Source organism: Squalius cephalus (assembly GCF_949319135.1).
Source record: "Squalius cephalus genome assembly, chromosome: 8".
NCBI lineage: Eukaryota > Metazoa > Chordata > Actinopteri > Cypriniformes > Leuciscidae > Squalius > Squalius cephalus.
In genome coordinates this window covers 28557515-28574992 of record NC_137129.1, presented here as the reverse complement: position 1 = coordinate 28574992, position 17478 = coordinate 28557515, and the positions used below count along the sequence as shown (strand labels likewise).

Genomic DNA, 17478 nt, shown 5'->3' with positions numbered 1-17478 from the left:
ATACATGTTAATACTATTTTATTAATACTCATAATAACACTTACTAATGTAAGTGCAAGTGTGCACTGTTGTTTACAGCTGTGGTAAACATCTGTGCCGTTCATTCATTCACACACAGACACGCGATTCATATTTAACCCTCTGGGGTCTAGGGTGTTTTTGGGGCCCTTGGGATGTTTTGACATGCCCTGACATTTGTGCTTTTTTCAGTTATTTATAAACATGATAATGGCAAAGGTGTAAATTCACTCTATATAGCACAAACAGGGCTACCATAATATGTAAGCATTGTGTATGTAGATGTTTGTATTTTTAAGAGAATAATGTTTATGCGTGGTTATTGAAAAAAATAAAAATGAAAGTTGCTGAAATAAGACCACAAAACTCATACTAAATATGTGTCAATAAGACTTTTGACTAATGGATATTGTTGCTACGAGTTCTGGCTTCAAAATTATGTGAAAATAGTCTTGCTTTATCGTTCACATAAAACAATACATTGATTTAAATTGGGTAAGACAGGTTTTGCTTGGAAAGCCAATATGCGAGGGGGACGTGAACGAGGAGTGGTTTACACCTGAGAATACAATGTCCCACCCACTCTGCATAATGAGCCATTCATTCAGGTGTGACACTGACTGAGTCACAATGCAAGGACAAAAGATATATTTAGAAGAAGACTTATATTGACCATTTAAGATTTTGCTTACATCTATCTTGTAAATATCTTTTGCTATTTTATTAAAAAGGTTACAATTACAACAATAATTACAATTTCAACAATATTTCAAGTGTACTCTTTCTTTGTAAAAAAAATGATTATAGGCCTACATTTTATTATGTATTCATTAGTTTGAATATAGCCAACATTGGAACAGCTAACATCTTAGTTGATGACTTTATTTTTGACAAAAATAGTATATATATATATATATATATATATATATATTAGTGGTGGGCCGTTATCGGCGTTAACGCGCTGCGTTAACGCGAGACTCTTATCGCGCGATAAAAAAAATATCGCCGTTAATCTATTCTCCAAATTGGGTTGGGAGCTGGCTCAAGCTACACAAGCTATGATGACGCAATCTACCCGCGGCCGCGAGGAACACCCGGCTGGAACGCATCATATTCGTCGTCATCTTAAGTAAACACGGCTGAAAGTGAAAGCTGGTGTAAAAGATCGGTGGAACATCCATTATTTGGACTTGGTTCGGATTTAAGCCGTCCGACGTAGACTGTGTGGTGTAACAGTTCGGTAAGTTAACACACGACTAATCCGTTCTACCACCTCAAATTCAAAACGAAACATATCACTGAATACCAGCGCGCGCGTATTATTCCCAATATATCTTAGTGAGTGGTGTAGCACATAATCTCTTTTTATTAAAAGCGCCCGATTTTAAGAATCGTTGTTGTGTTTCTTTTTAACTGAAAAGACATCAGTTAGACAATATTCTAATTTTAAATTTGGGGTTTCATAAGCTCCAAGCCATAATAAACATTAGACCTACTTAAGTCTCTGCAGCTAGTGTACTTAAATTTTATTTATCTGCAAAATTATGTTGTATACTTACAGTTTTGCACAATATATGTTCTCAAAACTACATACACCCTTTCAAAAAAAAAAAAAACATTTAGCAGTTGTTTAGCAGGGTCTGTGTAACCTGTTCTGAAATGGTTTTATTATAATATCGTTATTGCAAGAGGCTGCAATGTATATCACAATATGGATTTTAGGCCATATCGCCCATCCCTAATTGATAGCCTATAGTAGTTGATAATAACATAGGCCTACCTAATGTTGCCTACGTACGGTAACAGTACAGTAGTAACCTTTTACAGTCTATGAGTAGAACAGCTTTCTCAAGCAGTTTGTGATGCATTTTGGAAACAGGAGATGAGCCCCTGGTCTAATGCGCCACCTGGCTTGAGAAAACCATTCTCAAAGACTTACTTTTATAGTCATTATTTGGGTAGCACACATACTCTGAATGCCTTCGGCAGAATTCAAATGAGCCATTTTAATCTAGATTAATCTAGATTAATTTCAAAATTAATCTAGATTAATCTAGATTAAAAAAATTAATCTATGCCCACCTCTAATATATATATATATATATATATGTCTATATACATACATGTACACACACACATACATATATATATATATATATATATATATATATATATATATATATATATATATATATATATATATACAGTATATACAGTATATATATATATATATATATATATATATATATATATATATATATATACACAGTATATACAGTATATATATAACATATGAGCAGAAATTGATAAACAAAAGCTTATTTGATGTGGCAGTGTATTCTACAGTAAAAACTGTACCCAAATCTAGTCAACAAAATGTTGTCTTTCATATTTCGCCTGACTGTAACGTTGTTTTTATGAAATATTACGGCATATAAATGTTAATTTGCAGTTTAATACGTTGCTTATACAAATAGCCTACATTTTATTTCAACATATTTCAGTCGATTTTTACTCATCTCAGTATAGCAATACAGTTTGCTAAAACATCATCATTCATTCACACAGAAACGCGATTCACTTGAGAAGGGAAAAAAAAACTTACTACAGTATTCCTTAGCTCAGTCGGATCCTTGCTACTCGAAATACCCGCACTTCTGAGGTACATTTTCCATTATTATTATTCCTCACAGCGCTGCGAAACGGTGTAAACAAGTAGGCTACAATGATCTGATTAAACTTGTGTTTTCTCGAGCTGATATGGGGGCGTTCACAGTTTGCGTGGATTGCCTCAGCCATTTGCGTTTGAATAGCGCGCGCTCTCCGTGGGCGGAGTCACATTACAAGTAATTAGATGAGATGAGAACGACTGACATCTCGCTCTTTTCTTACAGATTACATGAACTGAGAATATTTGTTTTTTATATAAATTACAATCATTTAAAAGAAGAGAATTCAAGCTTCATGCCTGTGTGTCTGTATGCCTGATTGACTGAGTATTCGCTGAGTTATTGTTAATTTTCGGACGCGTTTCAGAATGGACTACACTGACAGAGAGAAGACAGAACTCGCTTCGTGTTTATTTTTCTTTATTTGGCAAAAAGCACAACACTTTGTTTTTATTGTGAGTATACACAAGAATAATACACATTTAACAGAATCGATTGATGTATGAAACTTGTTTGTAAAATCAAAGTCAAAAGAGTATTTCGGGTCTCAATTCAACTGATAAGGAAAAAAGCGAGCAGATCACGCCGGCGTGATTGCCGACCTCAGAGGGTTAAACAGTCCTTTTGCAGTTTACCGACACTATTGCATATCGCGATTAGAACTAAGCACTATACGTACTATTAAAAAAACGTACTATTCACAGTCCTCTGAATAGCTGGATCCGTTGTTCCTCGATGTGAAACTAAATTATTCCTAAGGATTATTCCACACAGCGAAGCAAGACGACATAAAGTGCACAAGTCTGATTAAACTCGCGGTGTGTTTTATCCAGCTGATATGGGGGTTGACACGTTTGCATGGTTAGCCTCAGATAATTTGCGTTTGAATAGCGCGCGCTCTCTGTGGGCGGGGTCACATTAAAACTTAATGAGCTACAATGAGCTGAGATGAGAACGGCTGACATCTCTCTCTTTTCATACAGATTACATAAACTGAGAATATTTGTTTTTTTATATAAATTACTTAATTTAAAAGAAGAGAATTCAAGCTTCATGCCTGTGTGTCTGTATGCCTGTTTGACTGAGCATTTGCTGAGTTAATTTTCGGACACGTTTCAGTTTGGACTTCACTGACAGAGAGAAGGCAGAACTCGCATCATGTTTATTTTTCTTTATTTGACAAAAAGCACAACACTTTGCTTTTATTGTGAGTATACACAAAAAATAATAGACACTTAACAGGATCAAATGATGTATAATCAAAGATTGTATGTAAGATAAAAATCGACAGAGTATTTTGAGTCTCTTTTGCACCAATAAGAAAAAAAGCGAGCAGATCACACCAGCGTGATTGCCGACCCCAGGGGGTTAAGAGCCACATCCCAAATTTCGTCAGGTATTTCATTCTTATATACATATTCTTGCAATTTGACCTTTAAGAAAAGTAGGAGACTGTAGAATTCATTCCACTTAATTTTTTACATCACTATGCGTCTCTTGTACAAATGTTACATTAATATTCTTATTTTGTATTCAATTAAACTTGCTCTTTTCCTGCCGTCTCTTCCCCCATTAATATTAATGGATCCTATTCTATGGCTCTCCATGAAAAAAGAGGACAGAAAAAGGGAAAAAAGAGAGGACAAAAAGGGACAGATAGTTCTGCTTTTCTTCCAAATCGTCAATCTTTTACAGAATATACTGTAACTGATCCTCATCATAGTTGGAGGGGATATCTGACATTTCAGAAATAATCATAATCAGCCATCTCTTCAGTCACATCATTGTTTTCAGAGAGCTGAGACAGAGGGATATTATCGATTCGATTCAAAACCGTGTCTACAATCTATATCATCAGAACTCTCAAGATGAGATTTTTTCACATCACTTGTCCCTGCCTCTTCACAATTCCTCCTTTTATTTTCTCCATCACAATTTTTTTCCCCCGATTTCTTTTCACCCGATTCCTTTTGACCTATATCTTTAGTAGATTCATTTTGATCATGAGAACTTGATTCACTCTATTCTTTGTCAGTTTAATTATTGGTTCCCTATCAGTCGCTCACGTTCGACGTCACATCTCCCGTTCCCTCCTTCAAGGAATTAAGAAATGAATGTCACTGCAAACCAGTTTTATCATCAACAGTGGTCAAATATCGAGGCTGGAGTCTTAAATCTTTCTAATGATGCTCAGTTTGTCCAGATCAAGTAAGAATTTGAGTGCAAAATAATCAATCTGTAATGTTTGTTATTTTGAATAGAATGGCATCACTCATATGAAGTCAGTCACGTCTTCTCCAGTTTATTTGTGTTCACATACATGCACTAGACAGCGTCCGTTATAGTCCGGGTGTTATGTGAAAATGTATGTTCACTTTTTCATAAATGCATGAAACTTGGTACAAATGTACAGTTTGCGGCCCTGTAAATTTTCAGAAATGGAGCCATTGCAAAAACGCCTTGTGGCGGCCATTTTGCTTTCCGCCTTAACTGAATTATGTATCTCCCGAACCAAAATGTGATGATCTACCCCTATGTTTTGATGGTCTAGGATTACAATGATACCATATACAACATCATAAAATGTCCAGGTGAATAGTTAATGGTGAATTCAGTAACATTGTGAGAAGGATTACAATGAAATCACTGGGCCACACTAAAAGATTTTGACAATCTTATAATATTTTCAAAATGTGAGAGACCACAAACATTCCTCTATATTGTGGAGTGCCACAAATGTGACCAGGAAAGCACACCACACACTAACAGATTCGATTCACAGACAACCGAGTCCTGCCTGTGAACACGGGAAATCCTGTAAAATCTCTTGCATCAAACGTGACTTTAACCCTCTGAGGTCGACAAACGCGCCGGCGCGTTTTGCTGGATTTTTTTCACATAGCAGCAACATAAACTTAAAAAAATCCGTAATTTGTGGTCATAAAAATAAAATAAATACATGATTATAAACTATAGAGTGTCTTCTTTTTTTTTGTGTACACTCACATTAACATCAAAACCTTGTTTTTATTTTTAAATAAATAAAATAAACAGGGTGCGCTTTCAGCTCACTCTGTCTCCGCAAAAATCTTTCTGAAACAAGTCTGGAAAATGAACTGAAACTCAGCTAATACTTATCACACAACTATGAAACATGCGTCTAAAGAAAGCTTTAAATTTCTACTTTTAAATAAAACAATTCACATTCAAAACAAATATTCTCCTGCAATGTAATCTGTATGAAACTAAATAGAAGTACAGTTTCTCCCGTCTCATCTAATTATCGATAATGAGTTCACACCCACTCGCAGAGCGCGCTATTCATAAGATAATGTGCTGAGGTGATCTATGCAAAATGAGATAAACGCCCCCTGAAATGCCTTCAAACCTCTATGCTTCAAACCAGCAAGTTTCATTCATTCACATTCCTGCGCTGTTGGAAGATGACACGAGTTCAAACTTTGCTCAGAAGAAGAGCAGGACTCTGACGAGTCGACGAACGTTTGTATTTTGAGCAACGAACGTTGAGCGACTTGATCCAGCCGTGGATAATATTTCGGGTGAGTAAGTCTTTTAAATTTACTTGCATTATTTGACACGTGTTCGCATTTATGAGGAAAAAATAATATTACGTGACAGTTCTCCATTATGGACGCGAGCGCTTTGAAAGCAGCAGACTTTCAAACTTTCACAGAGACCTCAAAACAGAAAGCACAAATCCTTTCTTTAAAACGAATTTCGTTTTGTATTAATTGTATCTTAATTTTAATATTATTTTCATTAACAAATTTAATACATAAAAAGCAATCACAACATAAGGGGCTTGAAGTGGAGATCATCATTAACCAGACCGTAGTCTACTCGCCTCACATGTCTAAAAAATGTGAAATATATTTACAGAAAGCTGGTTCTAAACAAAACCATCCAAAACAAAAAACTATGTAGCCTAATAAATGTGCATTTCTCCGGTGCGTTCACTAGCCTACTGCTGAAGATCGCGAGTCAATAGCCTATCGTCAACTTCATCTTTGCCAGAAGTTAATAAACAATTACAATGTCTTATTGCAATATTTTACATATTCATAATCATTACTTTTGATGGATCTTTGAGGCAGCTTTTTAGGTTTATGGCGTTTTGGAAAAGAGCTTCACGTACAAACAACGTTTTACCAAGGCACAGCGGCCCTTCAGCACATAAGAAAAAAAAAGAGAGAAAAAGCACGGACTTACTCTTTACGAAACTTTGATGTGGTTGAACAGGTGAAACAGTCACAAATTCCTCTGCAACTCAAACTTTCTCAGTACAAGTTATGAAGGAAGAGAACAGCATTACAGTTTTCAGCGCGTCCTCCTCTGATTGCTGTGTTCTGACTGAAAAAGTGCGTGAAGGAGCACATGCGCAAAACGTAGGTTTGTAAAATGTGCTTTTTTAAAAGCTTTTTTATGTCCTCTCCACATAGAGGAATTACAATAAAAAAAACAAAACCTCCTCTACTTCTTTGTTCAGGCTGTGATGGGCCATTAGTCATGGGGGGGGGGGTGTCTATGTCACACCCTGGTCTGAATCTCATTAATATTTATAGCCATTACCACTCCCATGCATAAACCTCTTCTGACAAAAAAACTGTTTTACAACGTTTAAATCAATGTATTGTTTTATGAGAACGATTAGGCAGGATGATTTTCACATCATTTTGAAGAAAAAACACTAGGGAACAAGATCCATTAGTCAAAAGTCTTGTGGACACATATTTACTATATGTTTTGTGGTGTTATTTCAGCAACTTTCATTTTTATTTTTTCAAATAACCACGCATAAACATTATTTTCTTAAAAACACAAAGATTTACAAGCATGTTGATCAGATATGATGGTAGCCCTGTTTGTGCTTTATAGAGTGAATTTACACCTTTGCCATTAACATGTTTATGAATAACTGAAAAAACAACAAATGTCAGAGCATGTCAGAACACCTCCAGGGCCCAGAAAACAGCTCAGACTCCAGAGGGTTAAAGTAAACAAACATGGCAGACAACTGACATGAAGAAATGGTGCTTATAAGTGTATGGATTGCTTTTTAAGCCAGGGACACACCAAGCCGGCGGTCGGCCTTGGGGTAGTTTTCGAGCGTCGGCCGACTTAGGTTTTCCAGTGTGTTCCGCACCGTTGGCTCTAGTTAACATAGTTGGCTTTCATCAGTGCTTGTTCTTTGGCATAGGGTTGGGTGTGTCTCTACCCTTACAGAAAATTTGCGGGGGGGGGAAAAGAAAAAAGTTAGATGGAATTGTGGAGACGGTGTGAACATGAACTTTACATGTTACAGCATGAGCTGGAGGTGAGTCTTCCATCAGCTCGCTTTCTGATTGGGTATTGTTTCGTTTCATGTGATAATCTCCAGAGCGTGTGCGCGTTTGTCCTCGGGGTTTCCCCAACACAACAGGATTTCTGATTCAATTCAAGATCGGGGTGGTTCTGACATTCTTAACACACCTCACACCAGAGGAAAATCTGATAAGATAATTTGTAGAACCATCAAGATAATCGGGAGTTTACCTGGCATTGTCGGAAGGGGAGAAATTGGTTCAAAATCAGCCCAAATATCTAATATTTGTATATAGTGTGTACCAAGCATACCAAGTGATGAGTTTGATAATGCCATGGAGTTCAGCAGTAAGGGTGTCTCTGAAAACAGACATCATGAACAGGCCAAAAGTGTCCAGCTGAAATTCAAGACATTTGAGTTGGTTGACGTGATTGAGAAAATGGGAAACCCCTTGGCAGAGGACAGCAACAACCTTCTGAAGCTGAACTCAAGAGAATTAGCAGACCAAGCTGTTGTGGATGCTGTTCGAGTTGCAGAGGATGGACCAAGACAGGAGCAGTACAAACTCTTTGTTGCAGAGAGGATGCAGGGCACAAAATGCATCACTCCCCATTTGAAGAGGAACAAGCTCCCTCATTTTAAAACCGCTCTGATCAGAGGACAGGGGAAAGGGGACAAGAACAAGAACAAGAACAAGAGAGTGGATGGAAAAAAATAAGTTAACAAACCAACGGGAAAGGCTTCCTGAGAGTGGATAAAAACAAAAAGAGCTCTTTTACTTTCTGGTCAGGAACCTTGTGGAAATGTCGACTACCAAAAAAGTTGTTTACACATGCGGACCCAATCATCTCACCTACAAGAATCAGATCAGATTACACCTTGCACACATGAAGAGGCACATACAAGGATGCTACTCCACGTGGTGGATGCTGCAAGAAAAGGATTTAAAAAGATCACCCTGGGCACTGTGGACCAACTGTTGTGGTTCTAGCCATAGCACTGGTGTCAGAGCTGGACATTGAGGAGTTGTGGGTGGCATTTAGGACTGGCAAGAATACATACCTGCCCATGAGATTGCCAAGTCTCTGGGTCCTGACAAATCCAAGGCCCTTCCTGTGTTCCATGCCTTCACTGGCTGTGACATTGTCTCTGAATTTGCAGCCAGGGGCAAGAAGGCAGTATGGGATACCTGGAATGCAGATGAAATGGCAACATAGGCCTTCATGGCTCTGTCAAAGGCTCCAAAAAGCATTCCAGAAGAGGTAATATCCATTTTTGAGCTCTTCACAATTCTCCTCTATGATCGCATCAGCAGCCAACTTAACATCGATCAAGCTCGTTGAGTTGTTCACAAAGAAAGGAAGGAGGAAAGGAGCAAATCCCCCCAACTAAGGATGCACTGGTGCAGTCAAGTCAAGTCACCTTCATTTACATAACGCTTTTTACAATATAGATTGATTTAAAGCAGCTTTACAGTGATAATAGGAAATTCATTAAACAAAGATTGTTTTGGCTGTACAGCAGCTCTAGGAGAAAATCATTGTCCAGCTTAAGTAAGTTTTTTATTGATTAATTTCCGTTGTAAAAATCATTAGGTATTAACTTAGGGGCTGCCTGCACAACACCGTTCTCAACTGAAAACAGTAAACCCTCAATGCACTCCAGCCATTCATCCACACGACAACGGCGCCCAGGTGGCCCGAAAGAGCAAATCCCGAAATAGGTTTCAAAGTGCAAGCTCTTGAAAACGAGTTTTGAAAATTATACCATTCTCATCTCTGCGTAAACTTCAAAAACGTAAATCTGTGAAAACGGCTATGGTATGCATATGCAAATTACGTGTTCGGTCCACAGGAATGCATAGATTAGTTGATTGACTTATCCATAATTACAATCGAAGTCAATGGTAACCAAAATGCTTTGGTTAACAACATTCTTCATATTATCTTCTGTTGTGTTTCACAGTCATACAGGTTTAGAACGACAAGTGGGTGAGTAAATGATGACAGAATTTTATAGCAGCGAAATTACTTTAGGACATCCTATAGCTCAAAATCTGTGTTTTACAGTCAAGTGCATTTATATGTAACAAAATGTAATATTATGTTTGCATTTGCAGTAAATGTATGTATTTATTCCAATTTAAAGGCCCTCTGAAATCCAAAAAGTTTTTTAGCTCCTAGTATGAATATGTTAGCCTTAAGGTTATGAATAAGCTGGTGTGTTCCAAAAAAATGACAAAATTCGCATTTAGGAAATATAGACATTAGTGTTGTAGTCAAGACCACCTAAACCGAGACCAAGTCAAGACCAAGACCAAGACAGACCAAGACAGGCCGAGACCGAGACGAGACCAAGACTTTAAAGGGTCGAGATACTCGAGACCAAGTCAAGACCAAGACAGGCCGAGACCGAGTCAAGACCAAGACCAGTGCAAGTCCCCACACGGCATGACACACTTATGATAAAATGTGGAATATGCATATGCAGCCATTTTAAAACTTAAAGTTCCGTAAAAATGCTAATCTCGATGAGGTATTAATCTAGACACAGTCCATTAGGCCTATGTCTTATATTAATGTGAATAACAGGTGGTGAGATATGTATCATACATATCTATGCATTAAGTCTTGCCTAGTAGGCAAATTATTTTATATATATTTTATATAAGTGATGCGCGGGTTGATCCAAAATGAGTGGGTGCCTGCGGTCACCCGCGGTTACCCGCGGTTACGAGTCATCCAAAAATATTTTTAATGATATTCGGGTCGCGGTCGATCGGGTCGTTTGAAATAAAGATGCCAATTAAACCTTTGTATAGTACTAGACATAATTTTCTATGAAATACATAGGCCTACACTTTATTGGCTGAATAATTGGCGCGAAGATGACGCACGGGCAGGTAGAGATGGAGGCGGCAAGAGAAAAGGTGAAGACTAGGGAGTGGAAGCTCCGCAAATACACAAATAGAAAGAGCAAAGTGTTGGAGACATTTACCGAAATAATGAAAGATGATGACCAAAGTGCTGGCTTTGTCATGTGTACTTCTTGCGATGCTATTTACACATTTGATAACCACAAAACTGGCACGAACAACCAGGCACGGCGCCAGGATTCCAGTTTTGGATGGGCCAGTGGGTGGGCCTTAAATTAAAAACGTTAAATAAAAAAAAAACAACGTTATCCAATCACTGCTTAACCTAATAAAAAAATATTGACTAATATAGCCTACTGTTATATTATCTGTGCGTATACATAATATAGATGTTAATAGCTTGATGCTCTTTAAATATTTTGTTGCATTGTTAAAAGTATATCCGCGATCGCTCTCCATGGTTCTGACCAAAGAAGAGCGCTTTGGAATCTCCATTACGCATCATACGCATCATACCTGAGCTGCATTTTCCGATAACATTGTCTCTTAGCGCGCTACGAAGACTCTTAAGGTATAACTTAACTAAAGGTATACTACCACTAAAGGTATATCATTGCTAGGCGTCTTCAGGGCTATCATCCACTCGCGAGGCAGAGGCGCTGAAAGGCAGAGGCGCTGGCGCCCTCCTAGCAACGGCGCTGTTTTTGGTAAAACATGATTTTGATGACTTCATTAAGTTTTGTTTTATAGAAAACTATTTTTAAAAGATTTTCGTTTTGTATAAATTGTATCTTAATTTTGATCAATGTTTTATCCATCAATTGCCCGTATTTAATAAATAAGAAGCAAATATATGCTATAGCAGACAATGTAATAAGGCGCCGGCACGATAACTTGCATTGCATGTGAACTGCAGGGCGCCGAAACTCAGCTTGTGCCTCACAGATTTGAGAAATATAGGCTATATATTACAGAAAGCTTGAAATGTCTACTTTTAAATGAAAATATTCAAACCAAAATAAATAGGCTACTCTCTGATTATGTAATCCATATGAAATGTGCATTTCTCTCTAGCGTTCACGGCGAGTCCGCAATCTCCGCATCATCAACTTCATCTTTGCAGCGACAGAAAACACCAGTTTATTACTAAACAATTAAATGTATCCTTGCTAATTTAGACACATTCATAATCATTACTTTAACCGGTTCTTTGTGGCAAGCTTTATGCGTGTGGTCATAATGCTTATTATCCTGTAGGCTATAGCCTATTTAAGTAATTAAATTATTATAAAGGGGCGATTTGTCCACGAATGGCTTAAATGAACAACTACTAGTCGACTAGAAAAAATTTTTGTCGGAGGCAGCCCTTATTCCACATATTATATTATATTTCGAACCAGCAGGCCATTCTGCGTTGGGCGAGCGACCCGAATGAGTGAGCGGAGCGGAATATTCAGAAATGCGCTCTCCGCTCACGAGCTCTGATCGGAACAAACCCGAACCTCACTGTCTGCTGAACTTGTGCAGAAACATCAAAATAGACATAGCCAGCTTTTTAAAATTGTTTTTAAAACTAAACATTTAGACTATTTTAGTACAAATTATGAGCTTATTGACGATTTTTTATAATTCTTGACAAAATTAGAATATATTAAGTTATATTAAGACGCTACGATGAGCATTTACTACTTTTAAAAAATGCGGGTCAGGAAGCGGGTCGGGTACAATATTTTCTTTTTCTTTTTTTGCGGTCCGAATTGCGGGCGGGTTAGTTGAAAAGGTCGGTCGGGTGCGGTTTGTTTATACATTGACCCGCGCATCACTGATATATACATATATATATATATATATGGGGGGATCACACTATGAAATAAATGTTTTTCTCCAAAACACGTTGGCCACAATTATTGATACCCTTTTATTAAATACCTTTTTGCAGTCTCCTTTTGCCTAGATAACTGCTCTGAGTCTTCTTCTATAATGCCTGATGAGTTTGGAGAACACCTGACAAGAGATCAGAGACCATTCCTCCATACAGATGTACAAGCTGAAAGCTCTACCATCATATGTTGCTTTTTGTAAAAAAAATTCTACATCGGAGGCATGCGAAATTACAGATGGCAGAGCTTTCAGTTTATACATTTCCCTTTTCTAGAGAGAGCGAATTGCTAAGTGCTAATCTGTCTAGATATGTAATAAACATTTTGCAAAAGAAAACCTCAAAAAGGTTAATTATAGATAAATTAAGACAGAAACACACCCGTTCACCGGTCATTTTCCTCAGCTGTAGGCAAAGACAAGTTTCAAATCAGTGCTTCTCCCGGGAGACTAGCGCAAAATGAATCCCCTAGTTTAGCACCATCTACTGTTTTAGAAGAGGAAGTTGCTCAACTGCATTTTGTGAGAAAATCTGCCTGGACACATTTGTGAGAAAATCGAGTCGAGAGATCTCATAAAAAGCCAAGTGTCACACAGTCATAACAGACATTTGTATGCACTAGATTTGGTATTTGTTCAAAGGTTACATGCAATTTGAAGGATGGTTTGTATTTATTTGTGAAGTATTATCTTGGCTCATTTATTTATATTTGTAAAACACAATACATATTTGTTACTCCACTGCATTTTCACTCAAACTGACCTTTGTACTTGCACATTGCTTTCTGTTTGTTTGCGAGTCGAGTTTTCCTTTGCAAAGCATATCGAGTTTGTTTGCGAGTCGAGTTTTCCTTTGCGAAGTAGATCGAGTTTGTTTGCAAAATGCTGGATTTGTTTGTTTAATTATGGCACATAATTCGCTCCATAAACATACTTCTGTTCTTTCTCTGCTAATGCAGCAAATTAATTACTTTGTAATAATATGGCAATATGTACTTTAGTGTTCTGTATTCATACACGTTACTGTGTTTCAAATGCGCATCTGAAGTGTCAGCACTTTCCTTATAATGTGTGATCTCCGTGCTACGCGCAGCCTCACGTGTTAACGTAAACAACTCAGCGAGTGATAGTTTGTCATTTGGCATGCCGTGGGCGGACCTGGGCCGTGGCATGGCGTGGATGGGCCTAGGAGGCTATGAAGCCTTATATACTCATGATTAATAGCAAATTAATGTAGAAACAAAATATATATTATTAATTTTTTTTTTCAATGTATGAGAGCATGCTGAACGGATCTGAACAGTTGTGATACACAGTGTGGATAGTCAATCACTAGGATTTCTATTCAGATTCCTATCAGATAAAGAAATAATCGGATTTGAAATGACAGTGTGAACGCAACTAGTTGACTTGATTTTAGATTACTGGATTTAGCTACTGTGCTATTAAATGGGGGTTTACCTCATCATCTGTCTGTAAATAATTCTGTGCAAACTCCAGCAGTTCCTTCAGTTTGGTAGTTAGATTGTAGTATATAAGAGCTTCCTGTATGGACAAAGACAGAAATGTTAAAACAGTAGTGCTAGAAACACAACTAGAACAAAATATTTTTAAAATGTTATCAGGTTACTTCAGAATGACTAGCAGAGTTAAAAATGACCTTTTAACACTAGTTTTTGTTGTGTGTGGATTTGTTACTGGGTTTGAGTTAAAAGAAGCCAATTGAACCAACAAAACGTATCTGCCACTTCAGTACTGTGATAGGGAAATATATATTTTTTTTATTAAAATGTTGAGCATCAGAAGCATTACCCTGATAATATGCTTGTGTGTCTGTACTTACTGGTCGTGGTTTAAAATGCTCGTCATGCAGTCCCCGCTGTTGCCTGTAGTATCTGTAGTAGGCGATGTTCTGCTGCATCACTTGATCATCTGCATCAAACAGCATATAGCTCGCTGCACACAGCGCTGCATTACGCACATCATTTACTAAAAGGAAAACAAAAGACGTGATCATTTTAATGAAAACCTTTTGCCGATGAAGAAATTTATGGGGGTTTGCGTTTGGACTGCTATAGTGGAGTGACTAGACTGCTATCTGATTGAGTTTGAACATTCCATTTACACTTGGCCACATAAATGTGTCTTCATAAACTGAAAATAAATCTAATCATCATTTCCCACACTACATGCAAATTCAAAGAGCTTCATATACAGTCTCAGCAACAGATGTTATATGCAACATTTTCAAAATCAAACATCACAAATGTGCTCCCTCAGCTGAGTCAGCACTGGTGGGAGAAAATAGTGCTCACTACTTTTAATGAACATGAATCAGGGATGTAGTGGAGGCTAAACGCACGTAAACGCCGTTTACGCACCTCCCAAAATTTGGAAATAGCGTTTGCCCACCTCCAAAGTGCGTTTATCCACCTCTACATTGCGTTTATCCACCTCTAAATGTCACGTTATTTGAGCGGACTTTGCTTTTCCAGTGCGTGATCGCCGATCGGCACATGATTCGAGCATTTGGGCCGTTAACTACAGAGCAGAAAAGCGCGCAAACACGGAGCAGAGAGCGCAGCGCGCGCCACACACACACACACACGGAACAAAGAGAACGGCGCACACACGTAGAAGAAAACACACGCTCGTGATGTTACTAAACAAGCTGCGCGAGAATGAAACTTGATCGCAGTCGCAACAGGAAATCAATAAAACGATGCAAAAAAGTGATTTACAGGCAGCTGGTTTAATGTAGGGAGCATGTCAAAACCCAACTGTGCAAGAGATTCAGAGGGAATCAAGCCTGCACCAGGTTAAAGACTTTTCCCTCTACATGGATGGGGATGGTTGCAACATGTCATTTTTCTCCAATCAGAAACAAGCTAGCGTGATGACACTCATACTGAACATGCACAGTTAGACCCTCCCCCCTCCAAAAAGACAGTAGACATATTCAACATATGCTGCTGCATTTATTGAACAAAAATTGTTTTGGAGGTATGAAAGTAAACATTTTCATGAGATATATTTTTGTCATACTGTCCTGAAATTTTGTATGAATTAAACAAAACTTACTTCGTTTGAATTATTGTTTTGTTGACTTCTAAGTGGCATGGTTAGCATGTGTCAAAGTCAGTGTGTCTAGCAGGCACATGATGTTCTGTCATGGCTGATAGGGTTGGGGACGGTTGCAAGCAACAAGATATAAATTGCATGTTTAATAAAAGTTTGTTGCATTGCAAACTGTTCAATTCTTCCTGTCTGACACTGAAATATGGAGAGATTGAATAGCATCTGTAACACCTGCACACTGAATCTGTGTAGGCCTATGTTCTACACATAAACAAACAAAACTCAATAACTGTTATTTGATAAATATGACTAAATAAATAAAAAAGACTACAATAATATTATTGAAATAAATAATACTATAATATTATAGTAGGCCTAAAACAGTTAATATTTTCAGAATTCTATGCTCATTGAGACAAAAAGCTTAAGTCAATTAATGAAATTAAAGGTATTTTTAACATGTTGCAACCGTCCCTGGGTCGGGGTCAGTTGCAACATCTGACTTCTTCCATTCAAATAAATACTGTGAACAATATGTCTTATATAATCATCTTTAAATGGTATGGGTAATTGGCAGACAGAAGTTTAATATGTACAAATTTGGTTGGTCTAGTCCAAATAGTCTGAGTAACTGAGAGAAATGCAAAAAGTGTTGCAACTGTCCCCGGTCCCCACTAAACTTGATAGATTTCAACCATATTATTCCTTTCTGAGTCTCTTTAACAAGAACTTAGATTAATGTATGAATTGAATAGTGATTGTGTGACCTATGATGAGGGAACAACCAGTGATACCCTTGGTAGTACCATCAAATGATAGCCTATAGCGATGTCATCAGGATACACATACAACGGTAGGCAGTGGCCCACCTTACCGGGTGACCATGTCGTGGTCCACCAGAATTTATAGTTTACCCACCTCTTTTTTTACCACTACACCACTGACATGAATGAATGTTGGACTTTAGGATGTAACACCAAAAACATCTGTAATGGCTCTCAAATCACCTCCTATCTTATATCATGCCCTACCAGTTTTGAATGATGCACTGTTCTAGGCAAGTTAGTTATTCCACATTTTTGGATCTACAATGTATCATGCCAATACCTGTAGATGTTTTAAAGTATTAGAAAGTGTCCATGTGAAATACTGAAAGACTTGCATATCCCCTATATTAATTTTCTGAAATCTGCTTACTGATATTAAATATGGGCAGATCGTAATATTTATTTTGTCTACTGTTGGCAGATGCATTAAGACACTGAACAGTGCTTGTGCTTATGCTTATGCTTGTGCTTGTGTGTGTGCTTGTGCTTGTGCTTGTGCTTGTGTGTGTGTGCTTGTGTGTGTGTGCTTGTGTGTGTGTTACTTACATTTGTAATAAGCAAACTGCATGTAGTGGTACATGGTGGCAACAAATTTCTCCACAAAGTAACCACCAACATTTGGTATCAAATTCTCCTCACATTTTACTTTACACTTCATTACTTCAAAATAGAAATCTAGGGGAAGGAAAATAAGAGAGAGTGAGAATACTGCATTAATCCTGATACACACAAAAAAGTCCTCAACAACCAATGATTCTAGTAGACTTCCTATGACAGATCATTGCTGTACTTCTCAAGTTTACCAAAGTC

General features: G+C 37.7%; 2 protein-coding genes across 2 annotated transcripts in view; one reads left to right on the top strand and one right to left on the bottom strand.

The window, feature by feature from the left end:
- p3h4 (prolyl 3-hydroxylase family member 4 (inactive)) overlaps window positions 1-17478 on the bottom strand; it is a 50678-nt gene that overhangs the window by 5355 nt on the left and 27845 nt on the right. Inside the window, exons 4-6 of the mRNA XM_079878994.1 lie at window positions 17215-17343; window positions 14607-14752; window positions 14225-14308 (exon numbers count right to left, since the gene is read on the bottom strand). Of these exons, the coding sequence (XP_079735120.1) occupies window positions 14225-14308; window positions 14607-14752; window positions 17215-17343 (359 nt within the window). The remainder of the gene's footprint in view (window positions 1-14224; window positions 14309-14606; window positions 14753-17214; window positions 17344-17478) is intronic.
- Window positions 1-17478, top strand: part of LOC307163117 (uncharacterized protein) — a 45254-nt gene that overhangs the window by 5781 nt on the left and 21995 nt on the right. The window lies entirely within an intron of this gene.